Source organism: Microcaecilia unicolor, chromosome 3, assembly GCF_901765095.1.
Source record: "Microcaecilia unicolor chromosome 3, aMicUni1.1, whole genome shotgun sequence".
Taxonomy (NCBI): domain Eukaryota; kingdom Metazoa; phylum Chordata; class Amphibia; order Gymnophiona; family Siphonopidae; genus Microcaecilia; species Microcaecilia unicolor.
The window spans coordinates 495,906,272-495,933,989 of record NC_044033.1 but is presented as its reverse complement, the minus strand read 5'-3'; the positions used below and the strand labels follow the sequence as shown (position 1 = coordinate 495,933,989).

At 42.7% G+C, this 27,718-nt stretch overlaps 1 protein-coding gene across 3 annotated transcripts in view; it reads left to right on the top strand.

The window, feature by feature from the left end:
- The window catches only part of FUT9 (fucosyltransferase 9), a 193,416-nt gene extending 166,416 nt beyond the window's left edge, over positions 1–27,000 (top strand). For all 3 annotated transcript variants that reach the window (XM_030199086.1, XM_030199085.1, XM_030199087.1), the window contains one exon: positions 25,575–27,000. In XM_030199086.1, the coding sequence (XP_030054946.1) occupies positions 25,583–26,662 (1,080 nt within the window). In that variant the 5' untranslated portion in view covers positions 25,575–25,582 and the 3' untranslated portion in view covers positions 26,663–27,000. The remainder of the gene's footprint in view (positions 1–25,574) is intronic.
- The last annotated feature ends 718 nt before the right edge of the window (positions 27,001–27,718 follow it).

The following is a 27,718-nucleotide window of genomic DNA, read 5'->3' as shown; positions in this document are numbered from 1 at the left end:
ATATGATTGTTGATTGATTTGACTGCCTATAGCTCCAATATTGATTATATTTTAACAGTATCATGTAAACTAAACTGTCTTGTCCTCATGAGAGGGGGTGGAATGCCACAGTAAATGGTTTCTCTACTATATTTTTTAATGAAAAGCTGCCATTCAGAATGAGCATATTTGTAGTGCACTTTCCCCTTCAAAAATACTGTACAATCCAACATTCCTGAAAGGTGATACTACAAAGTTAGGCATGTCTTGTCCTTAAAGTGTATTATTCTATGAAGATGTTTGATAAATATTTAGCAATTAACTTCTTTAGCATATATGCAACCTAACATTTTCTGTTATTGCTTTTTTTTTTTTTAATGCATTCTTTTTGCATTGCTGTTATGTAGGCAGGGTCCTAGCCCCTACAATAGTGATAATCCCTAGCAAGGCAATCTCTGTACTGTGATGATAATTAAATCTTGTTTGGTAAGGGTGCAATGCGGATAATCATGTCATTAAGAAAGGACTACATTTTCAGTTATCTTGGAGATTAAAGGGAGGTAGTGATTGGTCTGTAATTGGAACAGGTGGGGGTACTCTTTTTTTTTGGAACTTTAAGACTGGGAAAAGTAGCTGCAGATTTCCATAAAAAGGGGACAGGAACCAGTTGTCAGACTAGAACGAATCAAATGTTGTAAAAAAAAAAAAAAAAGGATTGAGAACCACTGTCTTTCTTTGATGGAAAACTTTGCAATCTAGCTCATTATCAAGCCTGTTCATTAAAGTGCAGCAATAATAGCTGTTTAATGCAGGTGTTATTAATGCAGCACCATAATATATACTCACAAACATTCAGGTATAAAAAAGTGCTGACACACAGGTGTTAATGACATCACATGCTATGACAGTAGTAGTTAAGCCAGTGAATACAACTTAGTACTTTCTCTCTGCCCTGTGCACATGCACTCGGCTTATGGGGTTCCCACAAGCATGATGGTTTCTATGGCATGCCCTAAGTGGGGTGAGGTTGCAATGTCATCCCCAGTAGAATATTACTGTCTATATATATCAGCTGTGCACTGTGCATGCCAGCAGCTGAGTATTTATTTAGATTTTGCTCACACCTTTTTCAGTAGTAGTTCAAGGTGAGTTACACTCAGATACACTGGATATTTCTCTGTCCCAGGAGGGCTCAAGATCTAACTTTGTACCTGAGGCAATGGAGGGTTCAGTGACTTGGCCAAGATCACAAGGAGCAGCAGCAGGATTTGAACCAGCCACCTCTGGATTGCAAGACTGGTGCTCTAACCACTAGGCCACTCCTTCAGAATATGCCAGGTGAGAGGCAGGTTAGAGACATATCTGACTAGGAAGGCAGGGCAGCAGTGTTAGAAATTAGGGAGGAAAGAATGCATGCCACAAGAGGAGGAATGGACAGATAGGAAAGACACAGCAAGAGAAACAGGCTACAGAGGTGCTAGAAAGGCTCAACATGTAGTTATGGCAAAGATAAAGGGAAATGGGACTTGATATACTGCCTTTTTGTGGTTTTTTGCAACTACATTCAAAGTGGTTTACATAGTATATATAGGTACTTATTGGCACCTGGGTAATGGAGTATTAAGGGGTCCTTTTACAAAGGTGCGCTGAAAAATGGCTTGTTGTAGTGTAGGCATGGGTTTTGAGCACGCGCCAATCCATCTTTCAGCTTGCCTGTAAAAAAGGCCTTTTTTTATATTAAATGCAGCATAATAAAAAGTATAAACAGTCAGAAATATGAACACAGATATTGACTGTTTAAGAGCTCCAGCTGGAGGAGGAGAAGCATGTGATAGAGTTAATGGGAAGGGAAGCTCTCCCAGGGAACCTTGCTGTAGCCACAGAATGAAAGAAATCTTTTGAAAATAAAGACCAGAGAAGAGAAACTGCCTTTTTATTGCAATAGAAACAAAGCAGTATACTATCAGAGCATGGCATTAAAAATAAATGATGTACTCATGTAGATATCAAAACATCAAAATGCACTGAATATGTATGATCCGAACTTACAAGCAGTTCCCATAGGAAAGAAAAAACAAATCCTCCAAAACCCATCAAATATTTATTCAGATCCCTTGTATCTTGTCAAAGTGGGGTGTTTTTCAAAATATTGCCAGTTGCTCAATTAAGCACATATACCTTTTTCCTCATCCCTTCTCTCTAGACTTTCCTCAGCTAACTACTTACAATTCAGAGCAAGGATATCAAACAAATGATCCAGGGACCGGAAATGGCTGTTTCATTTAGTCCACACCCTTTCCCCCAGGTCCTCATCCAGTCTCACCCTGCCTAAGAATAGTTCAACTACACAATCTCTCACTGTTTTATTCAAATTGTTACCATGTTCAACAACAAATGTAACAATTTTATTCTTGGATCATGTAAGCCACATTGAACCTACCAATGGGTGGGGGGGAAATGTGGGATACAAATGCAATCAATGAATCAATCATGGCACACTTCTTCAGTAGCAGAACCTAACAGCCTTAGATTTTCTTGGAAAGAGGGCTTAAAGGGTTTCTTATGCCCCTCTTTAAGCATTAGCCATCAGGGCAAGTTTCAAGACCTGGTATTTTTAGGGGCCCCAACAACAATGGATTTCTTCTTTATCCTTCATATCAGAATGTGAGCTACACGGTGGCTGAACTCCCACATTGTTCAAACAAATCCATGACCTTTTACAAGACTTTGAAAAGCATGTGGAAGATAAGTTAACAGTTTTCATTTTCTGAGGAAATCCAATTGCTGTAATTCATTGGGTTGCAAGATCAAAGGCAACGTGGTATTTCCAAAGGCACATTCTAGCAAACCAGTGGACCCCCCCCCCCCCCCCTCGATAGTCAAAGCTATTTAACTATCCAGAAATGGCTTCTGACCGGTGCAAGAGGTAATAGTGCTGGGGCCGCTTGATAACAGTGATCATAATATGATTGGATTTGATATTAGCTTTGAAGTAAGTATACATAGGAAATCAAATACGTTAGCGTATAAGTTTAAAAAAGGAGACTATGATAAAATGAGAAGAACGGTGAAAAAAAACTTAGCGGAGCAACTGCAAGGGTCAAAAATTTACATCAGGTGTGGATGTTGTTCAAAAACACCATCCTGGAAGCCCAGGCCAAATATATTCTGGGTATTAAAAAAGGAGGACAGAAGACCAAACGACAGCCGGCGTGGTTAAAAAGTGAGGTGAAGGAAGCTATTAGAGCTAAAATAAAATCCTTCAGAAAATGGAAGAAGGAACCGACTGAAAATAATAAGAAACAGTATAAGGAATGTCAAGTCAAATGCAAAGTGCTGATAAGGAAGGCTAAGAGGGACTTTGAAAAAAAAGATTATGTTGAAGGCAAAAACACATAGTAAAAATTTTTTTAGGTATATTAAAAGCAGGAAGCTGGCAAATGAATCGGTTGGACCGCTAGATGACCGAGGAGTAAAAGGGGTGATCAGGGAAGACAAAGCCATAGCGGAAAGATTAAATGAATTCTTTGCTTCGGTCTTCACCAAGGAAGATTTGGGTGGGATACCGGTGCCGGAAATGGTATTCGAAGCTGACGAGTCGGAGAAACTTAATGAATTCTCTGTAAACCTGGAGGATGTAATGGGGCAGTTCTACAAACTGAAGTGTAGCAAATCTCCTGGACCAGATGGTATTCATCCGAGAGTACTGATAGAACTGAAAAATGAGCTTGCGGAGCTATTGTTAGTAATATGTAATTTATCCTTAAAATCGAGCGTGGTACCAGAAGATTGGAGGGTGGCTAATGTAACGCCGATTTTTTAAAAAGGTTCCAGAGGAGATCCGGGAAATTATAGACCGGTGAGTCTGACATCGGTGCCCAGCAAAATGGTAGAGACTATTATTAAGAACAAAATTAAAGAGCATATTCAAAAGCATGGATTAATGAGACAAAGTCAACATGGATTTAGTGAAGGGAAATTTGCCTCACCAATCTACTACATTTCTTTGAAGGGGTGAAGAAACATGTGGATGAAGGTTGCAGTGTTCCAGTAAACTTGTATTTTGCATTTAACATGTAATAGACTTCTATCATCACCTCCTCTTTATTTCTTTGTTCCTTTATACTTATGTTTCTTACCTGCTTACTACTATACTATGTATTTGTATTATTGAACCAGAGCCTACCTCAACGGTATTGTGTAAGCCACATTGAGCCTGCATCTAAGTGCGAAAATGTGGGATATAAATGTGTTAAATAAATAAAATAATAAATAATAAAACTTAAAACCTGGAGTGGAGAGTTTCTTTGGAATGCGACTGAAGTCAATTTACTCACAGACTGGTAAAGAAAATAATTGAAAGTGTGACTTAAAACCATGTGGCCTATCGAGATCGAGCCCAGCTCCAGCCTGCGCCCAACTCAACAAAGTAGGACTTGTGTTTGTGGCCTGGTTTGAGGTACCTGACCCAAAGAGCTAGCTGGTACCAAGAACTTCTTTATAGACTTGGATGTTGCTTCCCATTCAATAATTGCTGTTGAATGTCCTGATTTTGGGCACTTCCTAGTTCCAGCCTAAATCACACCCACAACATGCCCCCCTTGCTATTTGGACTGCAGGGTAGAATGTCCCTTTTCTTCCTTTGCAAAATCGGGTCTTGGACATTTCAAACAGATGGATGTCCATTTGGGAATTTTGAGACATTCACATGTTTTGACAATAAGTTCCATAGTAATATTGTTCCAGCTACTACTATTACTACAGTATCTTCAGATACACTAACCCAGTGGCGTTCCTAGGGGGGCTGACACCCGGGGCGGATCGCCGATGCGCCCTGCCCCCCAGGGTAAAGCGCCCCCCCCCCCGGAACAGTGCAACACCCCACCCCCCCGGCGAAAGAACCCCCGATCCCCCGGCGAAAGAACCCCCCCCCGGGTGCATGCCGCTGGGGGGGGGGGTGCCGCGCGCCTGCCGGCTCTTCGTTTTCATGCTCCTTCTGCCTCAGAACAGGAAGTAACCTGTTCCAGAGCAGAGGGAGCATGAAAATGAAGAGCCGACAGGCGCGCGGCACCCCCCCCTCCAGCGGCGTGCACCCGGGGTGGACCTCCCCCACCCCCCCCCCCCCCTTGGTACACCACTGCACGAACCACCAGTTCCCCCAGAGACATCAAAGGATTTCATAGGAGCAGTCAGGTATACAGTGGTTAGAGATGCGAGGAAAAAGTCTAATGTTTGGAGGCTTTTTCGTGCCCTGGAAGATCTTCTCCTAAAAATCTTTCTTTTGCAGTTTAATTATGATTCACACACATCATAAGTACATAAGTGTTGCCATACTGGGACAGACTGAAGGTCCATCAAGCCCAGCATCCTGTTTCCAACAGTGGCCTATCTAAGTTACAAGTACCTGGCAAGATCCTAAAACAGTACAAGACATTGTATGCTGCTTATCCTAGAAATAAGTCGTGGATTTTCCCTACATCAGTGGTTTCTGTGACATGGGAATCCAATGCAATACAAATGATATCTTGAAAATTAACTTATCTCTGTCACCAGATATTGTTACTTCAGTAAATGTATTCATCAGCACCACAGTTTCCCAAGATTAAACCTCTGAATAACATGGTTTCAAATTGTCAACCTAATATGCTTTTTAAAATGAATTGGCATTTGCCAATTGATGATGTGTTTCAGCTGTGCATCTTTACCCCACACCTGATAGATAGATAGATAGATAGATAGATAGATAGATAGACAGACAGACAGCAGACCGTGGTCGATTCAGCCAGCGGTACTCAGCGTTTTGATGACTGCCACCGGTCCAAAAGTTCAATACCAGGCCATGTCCAGGCTTTGGAATTGAATTTCAGGTTCCTAGTGCTATTACATGGTTACCTTGGCGGGTTAAGTTCTGAATATCGGCACTTAACCAGCCAAGTGCTGACTCCACCCACAGAACGCCCCCCAAAATAGGCGCTAACTGGGTATTTTCAGCTTCACTAACCAGTTAAGTCGGTGTCTGGTCAGTGAGATTGCTTTCAAAATCAACCAAACCATGTTTCAGAAAAAAAAAAAACTATACAAAGCTTTTTTTCTGCAAAACAATTTCAATAAAGTTTGGGATATATCTTCCTGAATAAATTTGCAAGAAGCTTACACTCACGCTGTTCACGTCACCCGAATGACATCACCACCACCTGGCAGCGTGAGGGTAGGCTTACTGCAAATTTCTTTCCAGGATGATATATCCCAAATATTATTGAAATCAAGGATTTAATAAACATAAACAATTTGGTCACGTTTTGAAGTTTTGACAGAGTTATACACAAAAAAAAGCTTTGTATAGTTTTTTTCTGAAACACAGTGGGTCTGATATTCAGACTATGGAAGTTAGCTAACTCCCACGGTCGATGATGAGCCTGGATACTCAATGCTGGGCCGTGTCTGGTAACTGGCATTGAATATCCAGTTTATTTTTGGCAGATACTCAGCGCTGGCAAGTTAAGTTTGAACCGGCCAAAGATAGGCCTGGTATTCACCTGGCCAAATTTGGCCTCAAAACCTGTGCTGAAAATTGGCAGATAGCCAGTTATATCACGCCGTATAACCAGCTAGCTGCTAACCGCAAATTTTCAGCAGGTCATGGCCTGCCATGTCTCATTGAAAATTCACAAATAGCCAGTTAAGGGGCATTTAATCGGCCAGATGCTGATCCTGACTGGATAAATGCTTGTGAATATCAGGGGGAGTGTATCTATCTAGCTATCTCTATATATATTTATACACCTGCCATAATTTCAAAAATAATTTCTTTACACAGTTAGGGGCCCTTTTACTAAGCCGTGTAGCGCCTATGCGAGCCTAATGCATGTCAGTTTGGAGTTACTTCCCGGCTACCGTGTGGCCCGTACAGCAATTTTATTTTTGACATACGTCCACTACGCGTGCCAGAAAATATATTTTATTTTCTGGCGCGTGGTGAAAATTGGGCAGTAACTATGACTTGACGCGTGTAGGCAATTATCGCACGGTTAATGCGAGAGACCTTACCACTAAGTCAATGGCTGATGGTAAGGTCTGAGACCCAAAATGGACCCGCGCCAATTTTTTTTTTTTTTTTTTGCCACACATTAATTTTCGGCAAAATTTTTAAAAGGCCTTTTTTTACAGGCGCGCTGAAAAATGGATCTGCGTGAGCTCCCAAAACATGCCCCTACACTAGTGCAAACACAAAAAAGGGGGTCCAAATCTCCCGTGAAAACGGAACAAACCACAAAAAATGGCGGAAGATAAACCAAAACAGACCAAAAACCAAGGGAGTAAGAGCGCCAGAAAAGTTTAATGTGACCCACTAAACTTTTCTGGCGCTCTTACTCCCTTGGTTTTTGGTCTGTTTTGGTTTATCTTCCTACACTAGTGCAGGCATTTTTCAGCACACCTTAGTAAAAGGACTCTTTAATTTCCAAATGGAAGAATACCATAAAATGAGGAAAATATAAGAAAATTAAAAGGAGCAGCTGCAAAGGTTAGGAGCTTATGTCAGACTTGAGACTCTTCTGTGTCCCTCGCACTGGGTGGGAGCTCAGCATACTCAGGGCTACATGTGCCACTCTATATCATGGGCTTTTTGAGAGACTTAACAAGTGTGGCCTAGTGCTTAGGGTGGTGGACTCTGGTCCTGAGGAACTGAGTTTGATTCCAACATCAGGCACAGGCAACCCCTTGTGACTCTGGGCAAGTCACTTAACCCTCCATTGCCCCAGGTACAAATAAATACCTGTATATAATAGGTAAGCCACATTGAGCCTGCCATGAGTGGGAAAGCACGGGGTACAAATTAAAAAAAAAATTACATATGAGAGACAACAGAGATTCTTAAGTCAATTTGGAGTTAATGGATGGTATTCATGCGTTGTTTAGTGTTGACAGAAAGTCCTTCTATGAATATAAGTGTAGTAGTCATTCTCTATATGTTATGTAGTTGGAGCTTTTATTTGTGGTAGATGAGGATCCATTTTGCAAGACCTTTACTACTACTACTATAAATCATTTCTATAGCGCTACTAGTCGTACGCAGCACTTTACAATTGAACATGAAGAAAAGACAGTCCCTGCTCAAAAGAGCTTACAATCTAAATCCTTTACCTTTGACCCCATTTTTTTCAAAACTTGCTTTCAGTTTAGCTTAACATAGGGGTTGACCAGTCAGGTTTTCAGGATACTCACAATGAATATGTATGGGAGAGGTTTGCATGCACTACCTCCATTATATGCAAATCTATCTCATGCATATTCATTTTGGGTATTCTGAAAACCTGACTGGCTAGGTGTGTTCCAAGGACTGGCTCGAGAACCCCTGGATTAACACCATATGTTGTTAATGAATGTTGGCCTGTGTTGTGTTCAGTGCTGTTGTGAGCTGCCAGGTTGCGAAAGCAGCAGCCCCTCTCTACCTCTCCATCCTCTTCTCTCCCTACACTCCTTCCCTAGAATTCCGTTCGCTAGGCAAATCTCTCCTAGTTGCACCCTTCTCCTCCATCGCTAACTCCAGACTCCGCTCCTTCTATCTCGCCGCACCTTATGCCTGGAATAGGCTTCCTGAGCCATTACGTCTAGCTCCATCCCTGGCTGCCTTCAAATCCGGGCGAAAGGCCTACCTGTTTGATGCTGCTTTCGACTCCTGACTTACGTGGAGGGGCATAATTGAACAAAAACGTCTATCTCCATGGGCGTTTATCTCCGAGAACGGGTCCGTGAAGGGGCGAACCGAACCGTATTTTCGAAAAAAATAGACGTCCATGTTTTATTTGACAATTTGTGAGCTGGGCGTTTTTGTTTTTCATTGATAATGGAAAATGAAAGCACCCAGCTCAAAAACGAATAAATCCAAGGCATTTGTTAGTGGGAGGGGCCAGGATTCATAGTGCACTGGTCCCCCTCACATGCCAGGACACCAACCGGGCACCCTAGGAGGCACTTTTACAAAAACAAAAAAAAGGTAAAAGAGCTCCCAGGTGCATAGCACCCTTCCCTTGTGTGTTGAGCCCCCCAAATCCCCCTCAAAACCCACTGCTCACAAGTCTACACCATTACTATAGCCCTAAGGGGTGAAGGGGGGCACCTACATGTGGGTACAGTGGGTTTGGGGGGGTTGGACGACTAATAAGCATTAAGCAGCACAATTGTAACAGGTAGGGGGGGGATGGGCCTGGGTCCACCTGCCTGAAGTCCACTGCACCCCCTAACAACTGCTCCAGGGACCTGCATACTGCTGCCAGGGAGGTGGGTATGACATTTGAGGGTGAAAATAAAAAGTTGTGAAACATCATTTTTTTGTGGTGGGAGGGGGTTAGTGACCACTGGGGGAGTCAGGGGAGGTCATCCCCGATTCCTTCCGGTGGTCATCTGGTCATTTAGGGCACTTTTTGGGGCCTTATTCGTGAAAAAACAGGGTCCAGGAAAAGTGTCCTAAATTCTAGCTAAAAACGCATACTTTTTTCCCATTATCGGTGAAATGCGCCCATCTCTGTTCGGCCGATAACCACGCCCCAGTTCCGCCTTCACCACACCTCTGACACGCCCCCATCAACTTTGTCCGCATCCGCGACGGAGTGCAGTTGAAAACGTCCAAAATCGGCTTTCGATTATACCGATTTATTCGTTTTGGGGAGATAAACGTCTATCTCCCGATTTGGGTCGCAATATAGGCATTTTTCTTTTTCAATTATAAGCTGGATAGTAACATAGTAACATAGTAGATGACGGCAGAAAAAGACCTGCACGGTCCATCCAGTCTGCCCAACAAGATAAACTCATAGGTGCTACTTTTTGTGTATACCTTACCTTGATTTGTACCTGTCCTTTTCAGGGCACAGACCGTGTAAGTCTGCCCAGCACTATCCCTTGTAACTTCTATCTTATCCTTATGTGTCCTTCTGTCTGTCCTTCCCTTATCCTTTTTGGTCCTGTCTGTCCTGATTTAGATTGTAAGCTCTTTTGAGCAGGAACTGTCTGTCTTCTTCATGTTCAATTGTAAAGCGCTGTGTATGACTGGTAGCGCTATAGAAATGATTTATAGTAGTAGTAGAGTGGTGAAAGAATGACAGAAATATCTGCTTTGCTGCCCGAGGTACCAGTGATCTTTCTTGATGATTGTTCAAGACAACAGCCGTTTAAAGAAGAAATTGGATTGTATGGTTGCTGTGCTCATAGTTATTCATACCATTGTATTACAAGGCTCATCTCTTGCCACAGTGTTCTTCAATATTTATTTGTGCTCATTTTGTTCACTGTTGAATGAACTCTGTGCCAAGTATCGGCTTCGTGCAGGTGATGAATAATCCTTCTTATATGTTCAAGTCGCTATGAAACATTCTTATTAGCAATAAATGGATGTTTGCAAATAAACTGGCTCGAAATTTACAGAAAACTGAGATTCTAATTCTTAGTCATAATGTCTTTTCAAGCTTCGATCTCACCTTGCTGAAGTGTGTAACCGTAATACCATAATAGACTCCTATCTACATATTCCCACATCATGGCAATTGGGCACAGTTCTTGCTTTAAAGTCTGTATTATTTATTTATTTATTTGTAACACTTATACCCCGCGCTTTCCCACTTATTAGCAGGTTCAATGCGGCTTACATAATATAACAGGTTTACAAGATAACATAGGATGGATAACAGCTGTAATATATTGTATAAAGAGGTGGACAATTAGATGTAGGTAAATAAGATGGGTAAGGGAGGAGGGTGGTAGAGGTAGGGAATGGGAGAGGGTGTATATAGGATAGTGTGTTGTTAATTAAGGAAGAATGTATAATGAGGGTTGGAAGGGGCATGAATTCAGAAAGGATTAGGTAGGGAAACATATTTCAAGTTCTGTCTTATAGTCTAATCCGTCCTATAGTCTGTATGCTGCATAAGTTGAAAATATATTTGATGGATGCAGTGGTGTTCCTAGGAGGGGCTGACACCCGGGGCGGATCGCCGATGCACCCCACCCCCCCACCCCCGGGTGCAGCGCCCCCCCTGGAATAGTGTGATGCCCCCCCCCTGGTGAAAGAACCCCCGATCCCCCAGCGAAAGAACCCCCCCCCAGGTGCACACCGCTGGGGGGGGGGGGGTGCCGCGCGCCTGCCGGCTCTTCGTTTTCATGCTCCCTCTGCCCCGGAACAGGAAGTAACCTGTTCCGGGGCAGAGGGAGCATGAAAACAAAGAGCCGACATGGCGCGCGGCAGCCCCCCCAGCAGCGTGCACCCAGGGCGGACCGCCCCCACCGCCCCCCCCCCCTTGGTACGCCACTGGATGGATGGTTATTATAGAATGGTACTCTAGCCACTTGTTATTTCTGCTCGATTACTGTAATTCTATGTTTGCAGGGCTACCTAGTTCTTCATGAAAAGCATTACAGGCAGTTCAACATGCTAGTGCCTGTCTGCTCACTGGTGCTTTGATCTTATTACTCCTAGTCTTACATTGGCTGCATGTTATGTGGTGCATTAATTTTAAGATATTTTTACTGTTCAATATTCAGCCCTCAGTGATTAGCATGTTTTTAACACTCACCGCTGCTGGCAAAATTAGTCTTGGATATTCAGTGCTGGGCCACGTCTGGGCACTGGCAGTAAATATCTAGTGGCCATTATGTTTTTGTACTTTTTGATGTTGTATTCATTTGATATTAACTATTTTTGATACACTTATGTTTTCAGTCAATCTGCAGGCTAATTTACGTATATTATTTTTTTATTAGTGTCATACATTTACCTGGTATTTTTTTCAGCACCGATTTTTTTAGGCAAATCGTATATATATATATATATATATATATATATATATATATATATATAATCTAGCCCTATATGTTGTTTATTTATATTGGACTTATTTTTTCTATATACATTGCTGGGCTGAGAGCAGATTTGCCTTTTTTGTTGTCAATTTATTTTTTAAATTTATTGTATACTATTTTATCTTAGTTTTCTAATTTTTACATGTAGGATGAATAGTATATTTTTGACCTGTGATTGGTTCAACACCATGTAGCACAGAAATCTGATATTTAGAGGGGTAGTTATCAAGACACATTATTTGGCCAAACTGCACATTATTTGGCACTTAAAGGGCACTAAACATGTTCTATTGTTGTAATGCATTTTATATTTAGGTGCCATGGGCTACACAGTAATGAGATGCAAAACATGCAAACAAGCAGGCATTATTTTTCTGTCCCTGGAGCATCAGACCACAAAGCCCGTGACCTAATGCTCCTGAGCACTTATTAAAGGGGCTGTCCAAAGTGACAGTGAGCTCCCCCTGATACCTGCCCATTCACACCCCCTTCCTTGAAGGCTCCTGATATCTGATGTCCATTCCCAAATTCCCCTTAATTCAATCTTTCCTACTGAATACACCCCGTAATTCAAGCCCCCTCCTCTCTTAATGTTCCCCAATGAGCAAATACCCTTCTCTCACCCTCTTGTAGGCCCTCCAGGTTTACCTTGAAAAATCCCTGAAGCCTAGTGGGTTTGAGGCAGGAGTGATCCCATGTTGCTTCTGCTCTTGCTGGTGCCAGGTTTAAAATGGCACCAGTGACCCTTGTGATAGTCTCACTGTACTACTACCAGGGGTCACGGGCACCATTTTGGCTGCCAGGCCCAGATGGAGCAGGAGTAGAAGGGGATTGATTCTGACCCCCCCCCCCCCCCCCACACACACACACACACATTCCTCTGGGTAGGTCCCAGAGGTGAGCGGAGGAAAGAGACAGGATGGCTGGAAGGGGTGTGTAATCAAAGGGGAGAGTCAAGAGGGGATGGGCTTGTGTTGCAAAAGAGGGGATTAGACAGAGGAGATGGTCTGAGGAGGGAACAGCTCTGGAGGTTTGTGTTCCAGGGTCACTTGATATAGTGGGAGGTTTGCGATTGGGAGGCTTGTGATTGGAAGGACTCAGGGGCGTAGCCAGACAGCAGATTTTGGGTGGGTCTAGACAAGAAGTGGGTGGGCACCAAGTGTTCTCCCCCCCCCCCCCCCTCCCACCAACTTAAAAAAAATATCTCAGCTGGCAGGAAAACACTGCTCCCTAGTTTGGCAGCCTGCAGCAGGCATGCGCTGAAAACTAAGCATGCGCAGGTGCCAGTATCAGCAGCTTAGGAAGCTCAGACTTCTGAAGTGGAGAGCAATGTTTTCAGCACCATCAGGAGGAGATCTTCAGCTGGCGGAGCTTGGGATCCCCACCAGCTACCACTAAATGTGTGCTACTGTTGGGTGGGCCTGAGCCCTAAGTGGGTGGGCCCCAGCCCACAAAGGCCCACTTGTGGCTATGCCACTGGGAAGGAGACCTCTTTTGGAGGGTTGTTGATCAGGTTGATGACATCTTTGTAGTAGTGGGGGGGGGGGTAGCTGATCAGGATGGTGACCACTTTGGGGGTGGTATAGGGATGGAGATCTCTTTGAGGGGGGTGATAAAGGAGATGTGATGGAGGGGGTAAGGAGAATAAGTGTTGTAAGAGAGTAGCTCGTACTGCCCTTTACTGCCTTTTGCCGGTATCAATGCGCAGTCATCAAATCACAAAAATTAACTCCACTGATAATAAGTTTTCAGATTTTTAACATGTTGATTTTGACAGTGAAGGAGTTCATAGGCGGTCGGTGGCCCAACTGTTTGGGGAGGCTAAAGGGGGCGGGTTAGGGGGTGGGGCTAGGGGTGGAGCTTAAATCCATAACTGTCTGATAACACACAGAAAAAATAAATAAATAAAAATAAAAGTCCAATTAATACCTTTTATTAAATTTAGATATTAGATATGTATCATATGTCAAAGAATAAAGTGGTTAGTCAAAGCATATTCTAAGCACAATCACTCAACTGCAAAACACTATGCACAACTTTGTGCAAAAACACACTCAGAACCTTACTGTACCATAAATATTACACTGGGCAGACCTAGTACACCAATATACCACCCATAGGGAAAACGCAGACCGTCAACAATATGAAACAAGGGATCATATCATCACAATTCTCATGTAGAGCCACAAAACACCCTAATTCATGTTTAATGTGGGATAAAATGCCATAAATAAGTAAATAAATATAAGCTTTTAATGTTGAGCACCTGATTCTCAAAGTGGACATATTCCAAACACTATAATGAAAATAAAATCTTTTCTACCTTTGTTGTCTGGTTGTCCGATTCTGCTCAGTGCAGGTCAGGAAGTCATCCTGGTTAAATATCTCCCTGGCAACCCAGCCAACCCCCCCCCCCTCCCCCTGCTCTCCCAGCAGTTAGGTAAACAAACCGTAAACCAATTTCTACAATTGGTTACACAAGGCTAGAGGGCTTTCACTGCAGCTCCTGCTGTGAGGATGGAGGTAAACCAACAATTTAAACCTCTCAGAGCAACAGCAGGGGAGGCTTAGCCTGCCCAAGCCTCTTATACCGGGCGCCTATGAAGGAGTTTATTTTTGCTGGTATAAAAAAAAAAAAAAAAAGTAACTGCAAAATGGTCAAGATAACTGAATAGCTCAACCAACTACATGAACATTTATCTTGAGTAAAGAGCCCCGTGCCTGTCATGTTTTGTATGATTACAGCCATATACCGTATTTTTCGGACTATAAGACGCACTTTTTCCCCCCAAATTTGGGAGAAAAATGGGGGGTGCGTCTTATAGTCCGAAGGTAGAGATTTCCCTCCCTCCCTCCGAGTTCGGGATCGCCTGCTCGCCCTCCCTCCCCCCGAGTTCGGGATCGCCCTCCCCCCGGCCCTGTCACCACTTCTCCCTACTCACGTCACGCGATCTTCCCTGGTGGTCTAGTGACGTCGGGGCAGGAAAGAGCCCCCTCTTTCCTGCCCAGCGCGCTGCTCTCCGTCCTCCTTTATGCAGCCTGACGGTCTCGGCGAGATTCAAAATGGCCGCCGAGACTTCAATTCTCGACCACTAGACCACCAGGGAAGATCGCGTGATGTGAGTAGGGAGAAGTGGTGACAGGACCGGGGGGGAGGGCGATCCTGAACTCGGAGGGAGGGATTCGGACAAGACGCACCGGAGCACCTAGGTTTTAGAGGAGGGAAAAAGGAAAATTTTTTTTTCCTATTTCCCTCCTCTAAAACCTAGGTGCATCTTATGGTCCGGTGCATCTTATAGCCCGAAAAATACGGTATTTGTTTAACAATGAGACATCAGATGCTGAGAGAAATTTTTTAAAAGAAGAAAGACCTATGGTAGTGAAGCTAGTAGGACAGATGTGCAGTGAACAAGACGGTTTTGTAAGTCTGTGAAAGCAGTGTACATGGTCACTGGGTGGAAGATTTTGAAGAGGCCAACTACAGGTCAACTGGGATGTTCTTGGGTTTTGTTTTTTTTTGAGGGGGAGGGGGTTGCGTTTGCTTTTCTTTTTCTTTGTTTTTTTTTTTTTTTTTTTTGGCTTATTCTGAGTAGTAAAAATAAAAGCTGAATTAGCTACTGCCAGTGGGTTTGCTTTGTTGATTTCTGTTATAAAATGCCAAGAATAGACATGGAAAGGGAAGAAAATGCCCATGAGCACTGCCAAGAGGAATCTCTAAAAGCACAATATATTATATTTGTGAGAGTCTGGTACTTCTAGCGGCATCCTGCAACTGTTTGCACCTGCTGTGAATAATCAGTCATCAGTACTAGTCAGCAGCAGCAGAAGTTTTTTTTTTTTAACCCAGCTATGAATATTTTTTGACAATAGTTTCTCAGTATTCGTGGCAGAATATTAGCAAAAGAAATCTCCGTATAAATATGCTTATTTCAATAGCTGTGATTAGTATAGGCAAGGCCAGTCTATCGCATAAAGGCCACGACCTGTTTGTGCTGGGGGGGGGTGGGAACTACGGCCAGGTTGCTGTAGTAGCCTGGCAGTAGTTCTGGATTAATGAGTGGTAAACCCACATTGGGCAACCGCTTCATAAAAGACCCCCTGTATTTTTAATCTATACTGTAAGACACATTGAACTCGAGCTTGTTTTCAGGATAATGTGGGATAAAAATGTTGTAAATTGTATATCTATCTATCTATCTATCTATCTATCTATCTATCTATCTATCTATCTATCTATCTATCTATCTATCTATCTATCTCACTTACCCTGTCCTTTATCCTCATCTCTCTTTATTCCCTTTACCCTTAATTGTTCTGTCTGTTTACCTGTCTTATCTAGACTGTAAGCTCTTTGAGCAGGGACTGTCTTCTGTGTATGGTGTACAGCGCTGCATATGCCTTGTAGCGCTATAGAAATGTTAAGTAGATAGATAGATACATATATACAGTGGCGTTCCTAGGGGGGCGGACACCCGGGGCAGCGCCCCGCCCTCCGGGTGCAGTGCCCCTCCCCCGATGCAGCGCGGCCCCCCGGCGAAAGACACCCCCCCCGCGAAAGAGCCCCCACCGGGTGTATGCCGCTGGGGGGGGGGGGTGCCGCAGCGCACGCCTGCTACGAGTTTACTAACTTTGCTCGTTCGCTGCAGCTCCCTCTGCCCCGGAACAGGAAGTAACCTGTTCCAGGGCAGAGGGAGCTGCAGTGAACGAGAGAAGTTAGCGAACTCTCGCAGCAGGCACGTGCCGCGACACCCCCCAGCGGCGTGCACCCGTGACGGACCGCCCCCACCCCCCCCCCCCCTTGGTACACCACTGCATATATATATATACATAGATATATAAAATAACTCTTGCCCTGAGTAAGAACTGAGCACGATTTTAGTGAAATGTATTTTGTATTGATATTGTGAGTTTCCACAGTGCACATACTTACAGGGAAAAGGGGATGAACGGGAATGGGTTGATACAATTAAACTATGTGCTGGGATTTCATTTGGAAATCCTGGTGCATTCTTTACCTTCTTAGAATTGGTGACAGCAGACTTTTCAAAAGGGGAGTGTGTTTTGAAATCACCTGTGAACCTTCAAACTGCTTGCAGTTACTGAAATCTGAACTCACTGGAAGCAGTTTTCAAATGATTTTTACCCAGGTAACTAAGCAACCAGTGCTGCTGGATTTCTTAGCAGGCTTTCAACTCTGGAATTGCATGCTTGTACATCTGGTAGAAACAGCTATCGGTGTCACACTTTTCATATGGTTCAAATATTATGTATCAGGCAGACAGCAGTCCATTGTGTTCTGCAGCTGCTCGTCATCATCTTGGGCACTGACCTGCAGGGGTATCTAAGGGATCATACTGTCACCTATTTTGTTTATTATCTAACTCAAGCAGTTACTCAGGTACAAACCAGTGGCTCAAAATTTCTCTCTTCCTCTTGGGCGAAAGTACCTGCATTGACAAGGAGTGGAGCTGGCAAGGAACACAAAAGAATTACACAGAGTCCTCACCTTTTAATCCTGCCAGTTTAACTGCTTGTAATGTTAAAAAAACACCTTAAAACAACACATCTTGTAAGAATGCCTGGATCTTGTTACAGAGGTAGCCCTATGTTTCTCTAAATTAATGATTATTTATGATTTTAACCTACAAATAGTAACTCCAGACTACATTTCACTGTCTTCCTTGACATGATAAACTACGTAACAATCCCAGCAGTACTCACAAATATCGATCATGAAATGCATTGCTTCAATCTTTCAAACTCTCCTTTTTTTTTTAATAATTTTTGAGGGATGCTGAATTTAGGAAGGTACTGCAGTATTACAAGCCTATGTGAGTATTGCGCTCTGAAAATACACAGCACCACTTGATTGTTCCATCATTTAAGTGCCTGCTAGAGAATGACATGGGGTCGGGGACCCGCAGTAACCGCGGGGATGGGGACAGAGCCCATGGGGATGGGGCTGGGATGGGGACAGAGCCCGTGAGGACGAGGGACAAACTTTGTCCCTGTGTCACTTTCCACTTTGAAGCCTGTTAATGAACTGGACTGTTATTTATCTTTGATTGATGCAGATGACAATATTTTTATTTTTTTTGGAAAAACAAGCAAACTTGCTGGCCACAGCTAGCAAAATTTGCATGGGGGATCCTGTATATCCTGATACCAGCACATCTTCAAAGAAGACATCTTCTATTGCAGGAGGGACTGTGGAAGACAGGAGAGCTAGACTGAATTCTGAGATTGTTGATGACTTCTTATTCATCCACAGATTAAAAAATCATAACAGTGAGGGTATATTTCTCAACTCTAGGGCATACAGAACGGGTTGTATTTTGTACCCCTGGACATTTTAACAGGGTGGATTACGATTCCTTGGGATAGTTGAAGTCAGCTAATGTTGGGGTTGGAAGGGTAGAGGGTGGTGGTGGTGATGGAAGAGTTTATTATAGCTGCTCATTGTTATTATTGTTTTCTATTTGTAATTTATACACAGCAGTTGCACAGTATATTGTTCCTTTTTATACTATAATAAAAAGATTTAAATATAAAATCATAAGTGTTCGAGGCTTTTGCAGATGAGAACAGAGCTCACGGGGATGGGGACAGAACATGCGGGGATGGGGCCTGCGGGAACAGGACAGGGATGGAGACAGAACCCACGGGGACAAATTGTATCCCCGTGTCATTCTCTAGTGCCTGCACTCTTCTGTTGTAGCAAAGGTAGCATTATCTTATGCTGGCCATAGTGGGGTGGAATGATCTACCGCTTCGACTTCATCTGCTGCAGAGGATTGACATTTTTAAGAAACAGTTTAAAGCACTCTTGTTTGCACAGACATACTTTGGGTTTTAATCCAGTGTTTTTATTTTATGAAGGTGATAGAATTATATGATGATTATGTTTTTGTATATGATTTTGTCATTTTATTATGTTTGTTTTTCTTGTAACCCACCTAGGGCGTGGCGAAAATCAGGTGGTAACTCTAATTTGACACGCATAGGCGATTATCATATAGTTAACGCATGAGACCTTACCGCTAAGTCAATGGCTGGTGGTAAGGTCTCAGACCCAAAATGGACGTGTGACAATTTTCATTTAGCTGCATGTCCATTTTTGGCAAAAAATCTTTAAAAGGCCTTTTTTACAGTCACGCTGAAAAATGGATCTGCACGTGCCCAAAACACATGCCTACATTAGCACAGGCCATTTTTCAATGCGCCTTAGTAAAAGGACCCCTACATGGAGGGACATTTTTGATATGACATCTAAGTTCGACTTTAGATGTTTTGCAAAAAAAAAAACATCCAAATCTGAATAGGAAAGAAGTCCATTTTCATAAAAGAAAAAAAGTCTACCTTTTGTTTTCAAAAATACTGTTTCTAACAAGGTTTTGTGCTTTGGACATTTTGGTTTTTTTCGGTCCATTAAAAAAAAAAAAAGTCCAAGTGAAAAACATAGAAAATCAAGCCATTGGGATGTGGGAGGGGCCAGCATTTTTAGTAGACTGGTGTCCCAGACATCCCAGGAGATAAATGAGGCACCCTAATGGGCACTGCAGTGGACTTCATAAACATGCACACAACTCACCGTTGCTCCCTTATCTTTTCTGCTGAGCCCCCAAAAACTCACTTTCTGCAACTGTTCACCACTGCTATCAGGGCCGATCTTAGCAATTGCGGGGCCCTGTCCAGACCAGTTCGGTGGGGGCAGAGACTTCCAACAGCGGCCTCGCAAAACTTCAGCAGAAGTCTCGCAAGGCCACCGCTGGAAGTCTCGGCAGCCATTTTTAAAAGGTGATGCAGCAGGAAGAGGGTCAGTGACAGCGGGCAGAAAAGACTGGGGATCTTTCCTGCCCCGAAGAATCCACTACACCAGCGGCTCAGTGGAGGAGAGACAAAGCAGTTAGATCACCAGTAGTAGGAGCAGGAGGGAAATGCCAAAGCCGCCGCGGGGCCCCCGGGAGCGCGAGACCCTGTGGCTGCTCCTGTCACCCCTGCCTAAGACCGGCCCTGACTACAATTGCCCTTATGGGTGAAGGGGACACCTATATGTGGGTGCAGTGGGTTTCTGGTGAGTTTTGGAGGGCTTACAATTTCCCCCCACAGATGTGACAGGTAGAGGGAGATATGGACCAGAGTCCCCCACTCCATGATGCACTGCACTGACCACTACACCACTACTCCAGGGACCTGCATGCTCCTCTCATAGAACTCGCTCTAACATCTGAGGCTGTGTTAGAGGGTGCTAAATCATATTTGTATTCATGTTTGTGGGGGATGGGAGGGGTCAGTGACCACTGGGAGGGTATTGGGAGGTCACCCCTCCAGTGGTCATCTGGTCATTTAGGGCACCCTTTTGTGTCTTATTCATTATAAAAACAGGACTAGCTCAAAAAGGTCTTAATTTTAGTCCTGGACACTTTTGTTTTGTTCCAATATGGCTGAAAAACATCCAAGCGTTAGGAACACCGAGATCCCGCCCTTCAGTGGCGTAGCCAAGGGTGGGCCTGGGTGGGCCTAGGCTCACCCACTTTGGGTTCAGGCCCACCCAGTAGCAGCACATCTATGATGTGGCTGGCTAGGATCCCCAAGCCTCACCAGCCAAAAACTCCAACAGTTGTCCCTCCTGCATACCTTGTAAATAGCAGATCTTTACCTGCAGCGAGCAGAGACTGATACATACTGCTCACACTGGCCCCACAGCCTTCCCTCTGATGTATTCCCGCCTGTACGGAAACAGGAAGTTGCATCAGAGGGAAGGCTGTGGGGCCAACATGAGCAATGTGTATTAGTTGCTACTCGCTGCTGGTGAAAATCTGCTACTTAAAATGTATGCGGGGGAGGGGGATATTTGAGAGACCATATGGCATCCAGGTGAGAAAGGGAGAGACCAAATCACTTGTGGGACAAGGTAGAGTTCTTCTGCCCACCCATGTTGGGCCCAGGCCCACCCAAAATTGGGTGTCTGGCTACGTCTCTGCCGCCCTTAGCACACCCCTGACACGCCCCTTTATGATTTGAACGCCAGTGGTGAGAGGCGGGACTGGTGGTTAGGAGGTGGGGATAGTGCTGGGCAGACTTATACACTCTGTGCCAGAACCGGTGGTGGAAGGCGGGGCTAGTGGTTGGGAGGCGGGGATAGTGCTGGGCAGACTTATACGGTCTGTGCCCTGAAAAGGATGGGTACAAATCAAGGTAAGGTATACACAAAAAGTAGCACATATGAGTTTATCTTGTTGGGCAGACTGGATGGACCGTGCAGGTCTTTTTCTGCCGTCATCTACTATGTTACTATGTTCTGACGGACTTAATAGAAAAACGTCTAAAAATGGGTTTGGAAAAACTACCAATTTGGATGTTTTGGTGAGAAAAACAACCAATTGCAGATTTATGTCACTTTTTAGACGTGTTTTTTTTCTTTTGAAAATGAGCTCCGTAATCACTTAATCAAACTTAGGGGCCCATTTTACTAATCTGCATTAGGCGCTAAAGTGTGCCTAACGCCACTTAAAATGTCACGCCACAGGCCAAGCTGTAACTGCAAAATCTGCACACACTAATTGCCTGCTACAAAAATGTTTTTTTGAGGGGACAGGTCAGGGAGTGAAGAATGGGCATTCCTGTGCTAATCAGTTAGCACAGCTACATTACCACTGTTTAACGTATGGATAGCATGTGAGCCCTTCGCCTACAAAATGTTTGGTGGTAAGTGCTCATATGGTAAAGTATGTTAATAGCACATGGGCATTAATATAAAAAAAATACAAAAGGCCATTTTTACGGCTGCAATGGTGGTCCTAGCACGTGGGAAAGGATTATGTTATAATATTTGCATTATTCTATAACATTGGTGTATTATCTGTATATCTATTTATAACATATGGATTATCCCCCAGATTCTATACATATTATGCCTAGCATTCTGTGCCAAAATCCAGGCGCATTCTATAACAATGCAAGTAACTTCATCGGCTTAACAAGCTAATCAGCGTTGATGACAGGTCTTAACAAGCAATAATGAGCACTAATTGGCAATAATTAGAATTTACTTACACAACTCACTAAGCAAATTTTGTAACACACTGCGCTAAAATTCTAATGCGTGCATCCAAAAAGGGGTGTGGTTATGGGTGGAGAAATGGACATTTCATGGGCATTCCAAAATTTACACTCACTGTTATAGAATATGCCCCTGTGCACCTAAATCTACGTACTGGCATTTGCACCATGTTTCCCTTGGTATAAATGGATGCGCATAGTTTTAAGCGCTGTGATACCATAAGTACAGAAGTATTGCCATTCTGGGACAGACCGAAGGTCCATCAAGCCCAGCATCCTGTTTCCAACAGTAGCCAATCTAGGTCACAAAGTACCAGTCAAGATCCCCAAACAGTAGAATACATTTTATGCTGCTTAAATAAGCAATGGATTTTCCCCAAGTCCATTTTAATAATGGTCTATTGACTTTTCCATTAGGAAGCCATCCAACCATTTTTTTAAACACCGCTAAGCTAACTGCTTTTACTTCATTCTCTGGCAACGAATTCCAGAGTTTAATTACACGTTGAGTGAAGAAATATTTTCTCCAATTCATTTTAAATTTACTACTTTGTAGCTTCATTGTGTGCCCCCTAGTCCTAGTATTTTTGGAAAGAGTAAACAAGCGATTCACGTCTACTTGTTCCACTCCAGTCATTATTTTATTGATCTCTATCATATCTCCCTGCAGCTGTCTTTTCTCCAAGCTGAAGAGCCCTAGCTGCTTTATCCTTTCCTTATGGGGTAGTCGTCCCATCCCCTAAATAATTTTTCGCTGCCCTTCTTAGCACCTTTTCTAATTCCGCTATATCTTTTTTGACATGCAGTGACCATAATTGAACACAATGTTTGAGGTGCGATACAAAGGCATTATAACATCCTCATTTTTGTTTTCCTAATAATACCTAACATTCTATTTGTGTATTCTATATAGTACGCCTAAATATAAAGACGCTGCTTACAGAATATTCTGTGGAATTACATTCTGTGAGGACATTTCAGGTACCATGTATAGAATCTGGCCCTATATGTTATATGGGGAGCTTCTTTAGGTAGCATAAATGTTAAACTACTGTTACCTGGTAATTATTAACCGTTAATTGTCCACTTTCAATTTTCACCATTTGCTAATAAAGAGGCCCGTTTAATAAAGCTGCATAAACACACTAGACCTATGACATATGAGTTTATCTTGTTGGGCAGACTAGATGGACCGTGCAGGTCTTTTTCTGCCGTCATCTACTATGTTACTGTCCAGCTTATAATCGAAATAGAAAAACGCCTATATTGTGACCCAAATCGGGAGATAGACGTTTATCTTACAAAAACGAATAAAGCGGTATAATCGAAAGCCGAATCTGGACGTTTTCAACTGCACTCCGTCGCGGATGCGGACAAAGTTGATGGGGACGTGTCAAAGGCGTGTTGAAGGCGGAACTGGGGCGTGGTTATCGGGCAATCAGAGATGGGCGCCTTTCGCCGATAATGGAAAAAAATATGCGTTTTTACCGAGAATTTAGGACACTTTTCCTGGACCCTGTTTTTTCACGAATAAGGCCCCAAAAAGTGCCCTAAATGACCAGATTACCACCAGAGGGAATCTGGGATGACCTCCCCTGACTCCCCCAGTGGTCACTAACCCCCTCCCACCACAAAAAAATGATGTTTCACAACTTTTTATTTTCACCCTCAAATGTCATACCCATCTCCCTGGCAGCAGTATGCAGGTCCCTGGAGCAGTTGTTAGGGGGTGCAGTGGACTTCAGGCAGGTGGACCCAGGCCCATCCCCCCTACCTGTTACAATTGTGCTGCTTAATGCTTAGTCGTCCAACCCCCCCCCCCCCCCAAACCCACTGTTCCCACATGTAGGTGCTCCCCTTCACCCCTTAGGGCTATAGTAATGGTGTAGACTTGTGGGCAGTGGGTTTTGAGGGGGATTTGGGGGGCTCAACACACAAGGAAAGGGTGCTATGCACCTGGGAGCTCTTTTACCTTTTTTTTTGTTTTTGTAAAAGTGCCCCTAGGGTGCCCGGTTGGTGTCCTGGCATGTGAGGGGGACCAGTGCACTACGCATCCTGGCCCCTCCCAAGAACAAGTGCCTTGGATTTATTCGTTTTTGAGCTGTGCACTTTCATTTCCCATTATCGCTGAAAAACAAAAACGCCCAGCTCACAAATTGTCGAATAAAACATGGACGTCTATTTTTTTTTGAAAATACGGTTCGGTCCGCTCCTTCACGGACCTGTTCTCGGAGATAAACGCCCATGGAGATAGACGTTTTCGTTCGATTATGCCCCTCCATGAGGCTCATTTTCAAAGCACTTAGACTTACAAAGTTCCATGGGTTACAATGGAACTTTGTAAGTCTTAAGGGCTTCGAAATATGTGATCTCTCCTTTTTTGCTTTCCTCGTCAGCTCAAACAAACATCCACAGTTTATTTCCTATTTAACGTTCCTAGATTTTTTTATATACCACTCTGAAAACAAGGCAAGCTTTTTCTCTGTATGAATAATGGCTTTTGTTAAATTTGGGTGGATCGTAGCATGTTGTGATATACACCACATGCAACCATTCTTCTCATTCTGTCATGCTACATTCTTTTAACACTAGGCCTAGGGTCTCACCGTTTGTTTGTTTTTTTACTTCTTCAGCTCAAACTAAATTCCATAGTTTATGTCTTCTTTAATGCTCCTTGCTTCTCACACAATTCTTGTCATGTTCTCTTTACCACACTGAAAGCAAGGCAGTCATTTTCTCCATATGAATAGTAGCATTGGTTGAATCTGAGTGGATAGTGGCATGTTGTGGTATTAAGCAGGAATGTCTGCTGGTGCTTATTTTGTTTTTATGTTTGCGTATTTTATGCTGTACTATTTGTTAAGCTATTAGTCACTGTTGTTATTTGGAATTTTGTGTGGTTTGTTATCCACTTATATCCATGAAGGTACAATATAAATATTTTAGCAAATACATACATACATACATAGGATTATCATAATAACATAAATTGTATTCTGTGCCTTTATCCTCCTCATTTCAGTATTTAATCAATATGTTTATTCTCTTTTAATTTTTTTTTTATTCTGTCAAATTTTCTGTTTCATTTTTTCTTCATAGTACTGATCCTGGGTATCCTTTTCCTGGTCTCTCCTATTTCTTTATGAAACTACTCAATTTTTTTCCCTGCAAATTCTTGAAACCTCCCTTCAATCATCCCTATTCGGAGTGGAGGTGTAGCCTAGTGGTTAGTGCAGCGGATTTCAGTCCTGGGGAACTGGGATCAATTCCCACTGCAGCTCCTTGTGACTCTGGGTAAAAAGTCACTTAACTCTCCGTTGCCCCAAATAAACTGCTTTGGATGTGGTTGCATATTTACAGTTCCAGGACTATTAATTATTGTTGCACTGTCCCACCAAGGTATCTCTAATCACTCTTCAACTCCTATGTTTTATCATCTGTTTATTTATTTTTTTTTATTTCCTTTTGATCAAAGGTGCTATATAAATAGAATAAAGTAAAAGGAAGAAAAAAATGTTTTGCCCATTGTTATGAAAGCTGAAAACGTCTTTTAAAAATGGATATTCATACGTTTACAAATCTGGGAGTTTTAACATGTGTTTTGTTTTTTTTTTTGCTTATTATTAATACGAGTTAATAGATTTTGCATCTTCTGATTGAGATTTTCATTTGTTTTCCAGGGCAAATTATGACCTCAACATCTAAAGGAATTTTCCGGCCATTTTTAATTATCTGCATCGTTCTGGGTTGTTTCATGGTATGTTTGCTCATCTACATAAAACCAACAAACAACTGGATCTCCAGTCCCATAGACTCTACCAGCTCTGTTCTGAAAATGAAGAGCTTCTTTTCCTCAAAGGGTGATTATTTTAACGAAACAATTGTTCTGATTTGGGTGTGGCCTTTCGGGCAGACCTTTGAGCTGAAATCTTGTCGTTCACTCTTCAGTATTGATGGGTGCCACCTAACTACTGATCGGTCATTATACAACAGGTCACATGCGGTTCTTATTCACCACAGGGACATTAGTTGGGATTTGACCAATTTACCGCAGCAAGTCAGACCAGCCTTCCAGAAATGGATATGGATGAACCTGGAGTCTCCAACTCATACGCCGCAGAAAAGTGGCATTGAACACCTTTTTAACCTATCCTTGACTTATAGGCGTGATTCCGATATTCAAGTGCCTTATGGCTTTATGATCGTTCATACAAATCCTTTTGAGTTTGATGTGCCAAGCAAAGATAAGCTAGCGTGTTGGGTTGTAAGTAACTGGAATCCTGACCACGCCCGGGTGAAGTATTACAATGAACTAAACAAATACATCGAGATCCAAACTTATGGACAAGCTTTTGGAGAATATTTAAGCGATAAAAATTTGATCCCAACCATCTCAACTTGTAAATTTTACCTTTCATTTGAAAATTCAATCCACAAAGACTATATCACTGAAAAACTATACAATGCTTTGCTAGCAGGGTCCGTTCCCATTGTGTTGGGCCCGTCTAGAGAAAACTATGAGAATTACATTCCAGCAGATTCGTTCATCCACGTAGAAGATTTTCTCTCCCCAAGAGAATTAGCAGATTACCTTCTGATTCTGAACAAACACAATGAGATGTACCTCAGCTATTTTAAATGGAAGAAATATTTTACAGTGAACCTGCCTCGATTCTGGGAATCGCACGCATGTCTTGCCTGTGACCACGTGAAAAGGCACCAAGAATACAAGTCTATCAGTGACCTTGAAAAGTGGTTTTGGAATTAAACATTTCTTAGTTTTCACTGAGCACTTGGTGCATAATTTACAATCATATTATAACTTTTAAAGAGCTGGTCTCAGCATCAGCACTCCACTTTCAATTGTAAATTATACTGTATATAGCAATTTGTGGTGCACAGAAAATGAACTTATTCTTTACTTTAATCAATTTTTCATACATTTTTTTTAAATGTGTGTGTGTGCCATACAGTAGTGATTTCTAAAATTGTGTTTTAAAGTTGGTCCTGATGTTCAAACTGATTGGAAACTGAAGATTCAGATCTTAAAATCATGGAGCCTATAAATAAAATTAAATGGTTTCCTTATCTACTTTAAAAAATGTGTTTTTAAAAATGTTGCAAGAGAAAACATCATGGTTGAAATGCTGCTTTCAGTGTCTACCACACTTTTTTTTTTTAAATACATCAAATAACATTCTCAAATTTTATTTATAATGTATATGGTTTGATACTGTATACACAAAACATAATAAACACTCTTTTTAGTGCAGTGTAGCATTTAAAGTCTCTCAATTAATATTTCCTTTCTGGCACTTTATAATGTGATGCAAATACAGTACCTTCATTGAGTTTCAGTCAGATAGTCAAAGTGACTAAATTTATGATTATCTTATCCAGGCATTGCATTCTGATGAGGAGAAGAGACGGCTGAGGAGAGACATGATAGAGGTCTATAAAATAATGAGTGGAGTGGAACAGGTGGATGTGAAGCGTCTGTTCACACTTTCCAAAAATACTAGGACTAGGGGGCTTGCGATGAAACTACAGTGTAGTAAATTTAAAACAAATCGGTGAAAATATTTCTTCACCCAATACGTAATTAAACTCTGGAATTCATTGCCGGAGAGCGTGGTGAAGGCGGTTAGCTTGGCAGAGTTTTTAAAAGGGGTTAGACGGTTTCCTAAAGGACAAGTTCATAAACCGCTACTAAATAGACTTGGGAAAAATCCACAATTCCGGGACTAACATGTATAGAATGTTTGTACGTTTGGGAAGCTCACCAGGTGCCCTTGGCCTGGATTGGCCGCTGTCGTGGACAGGA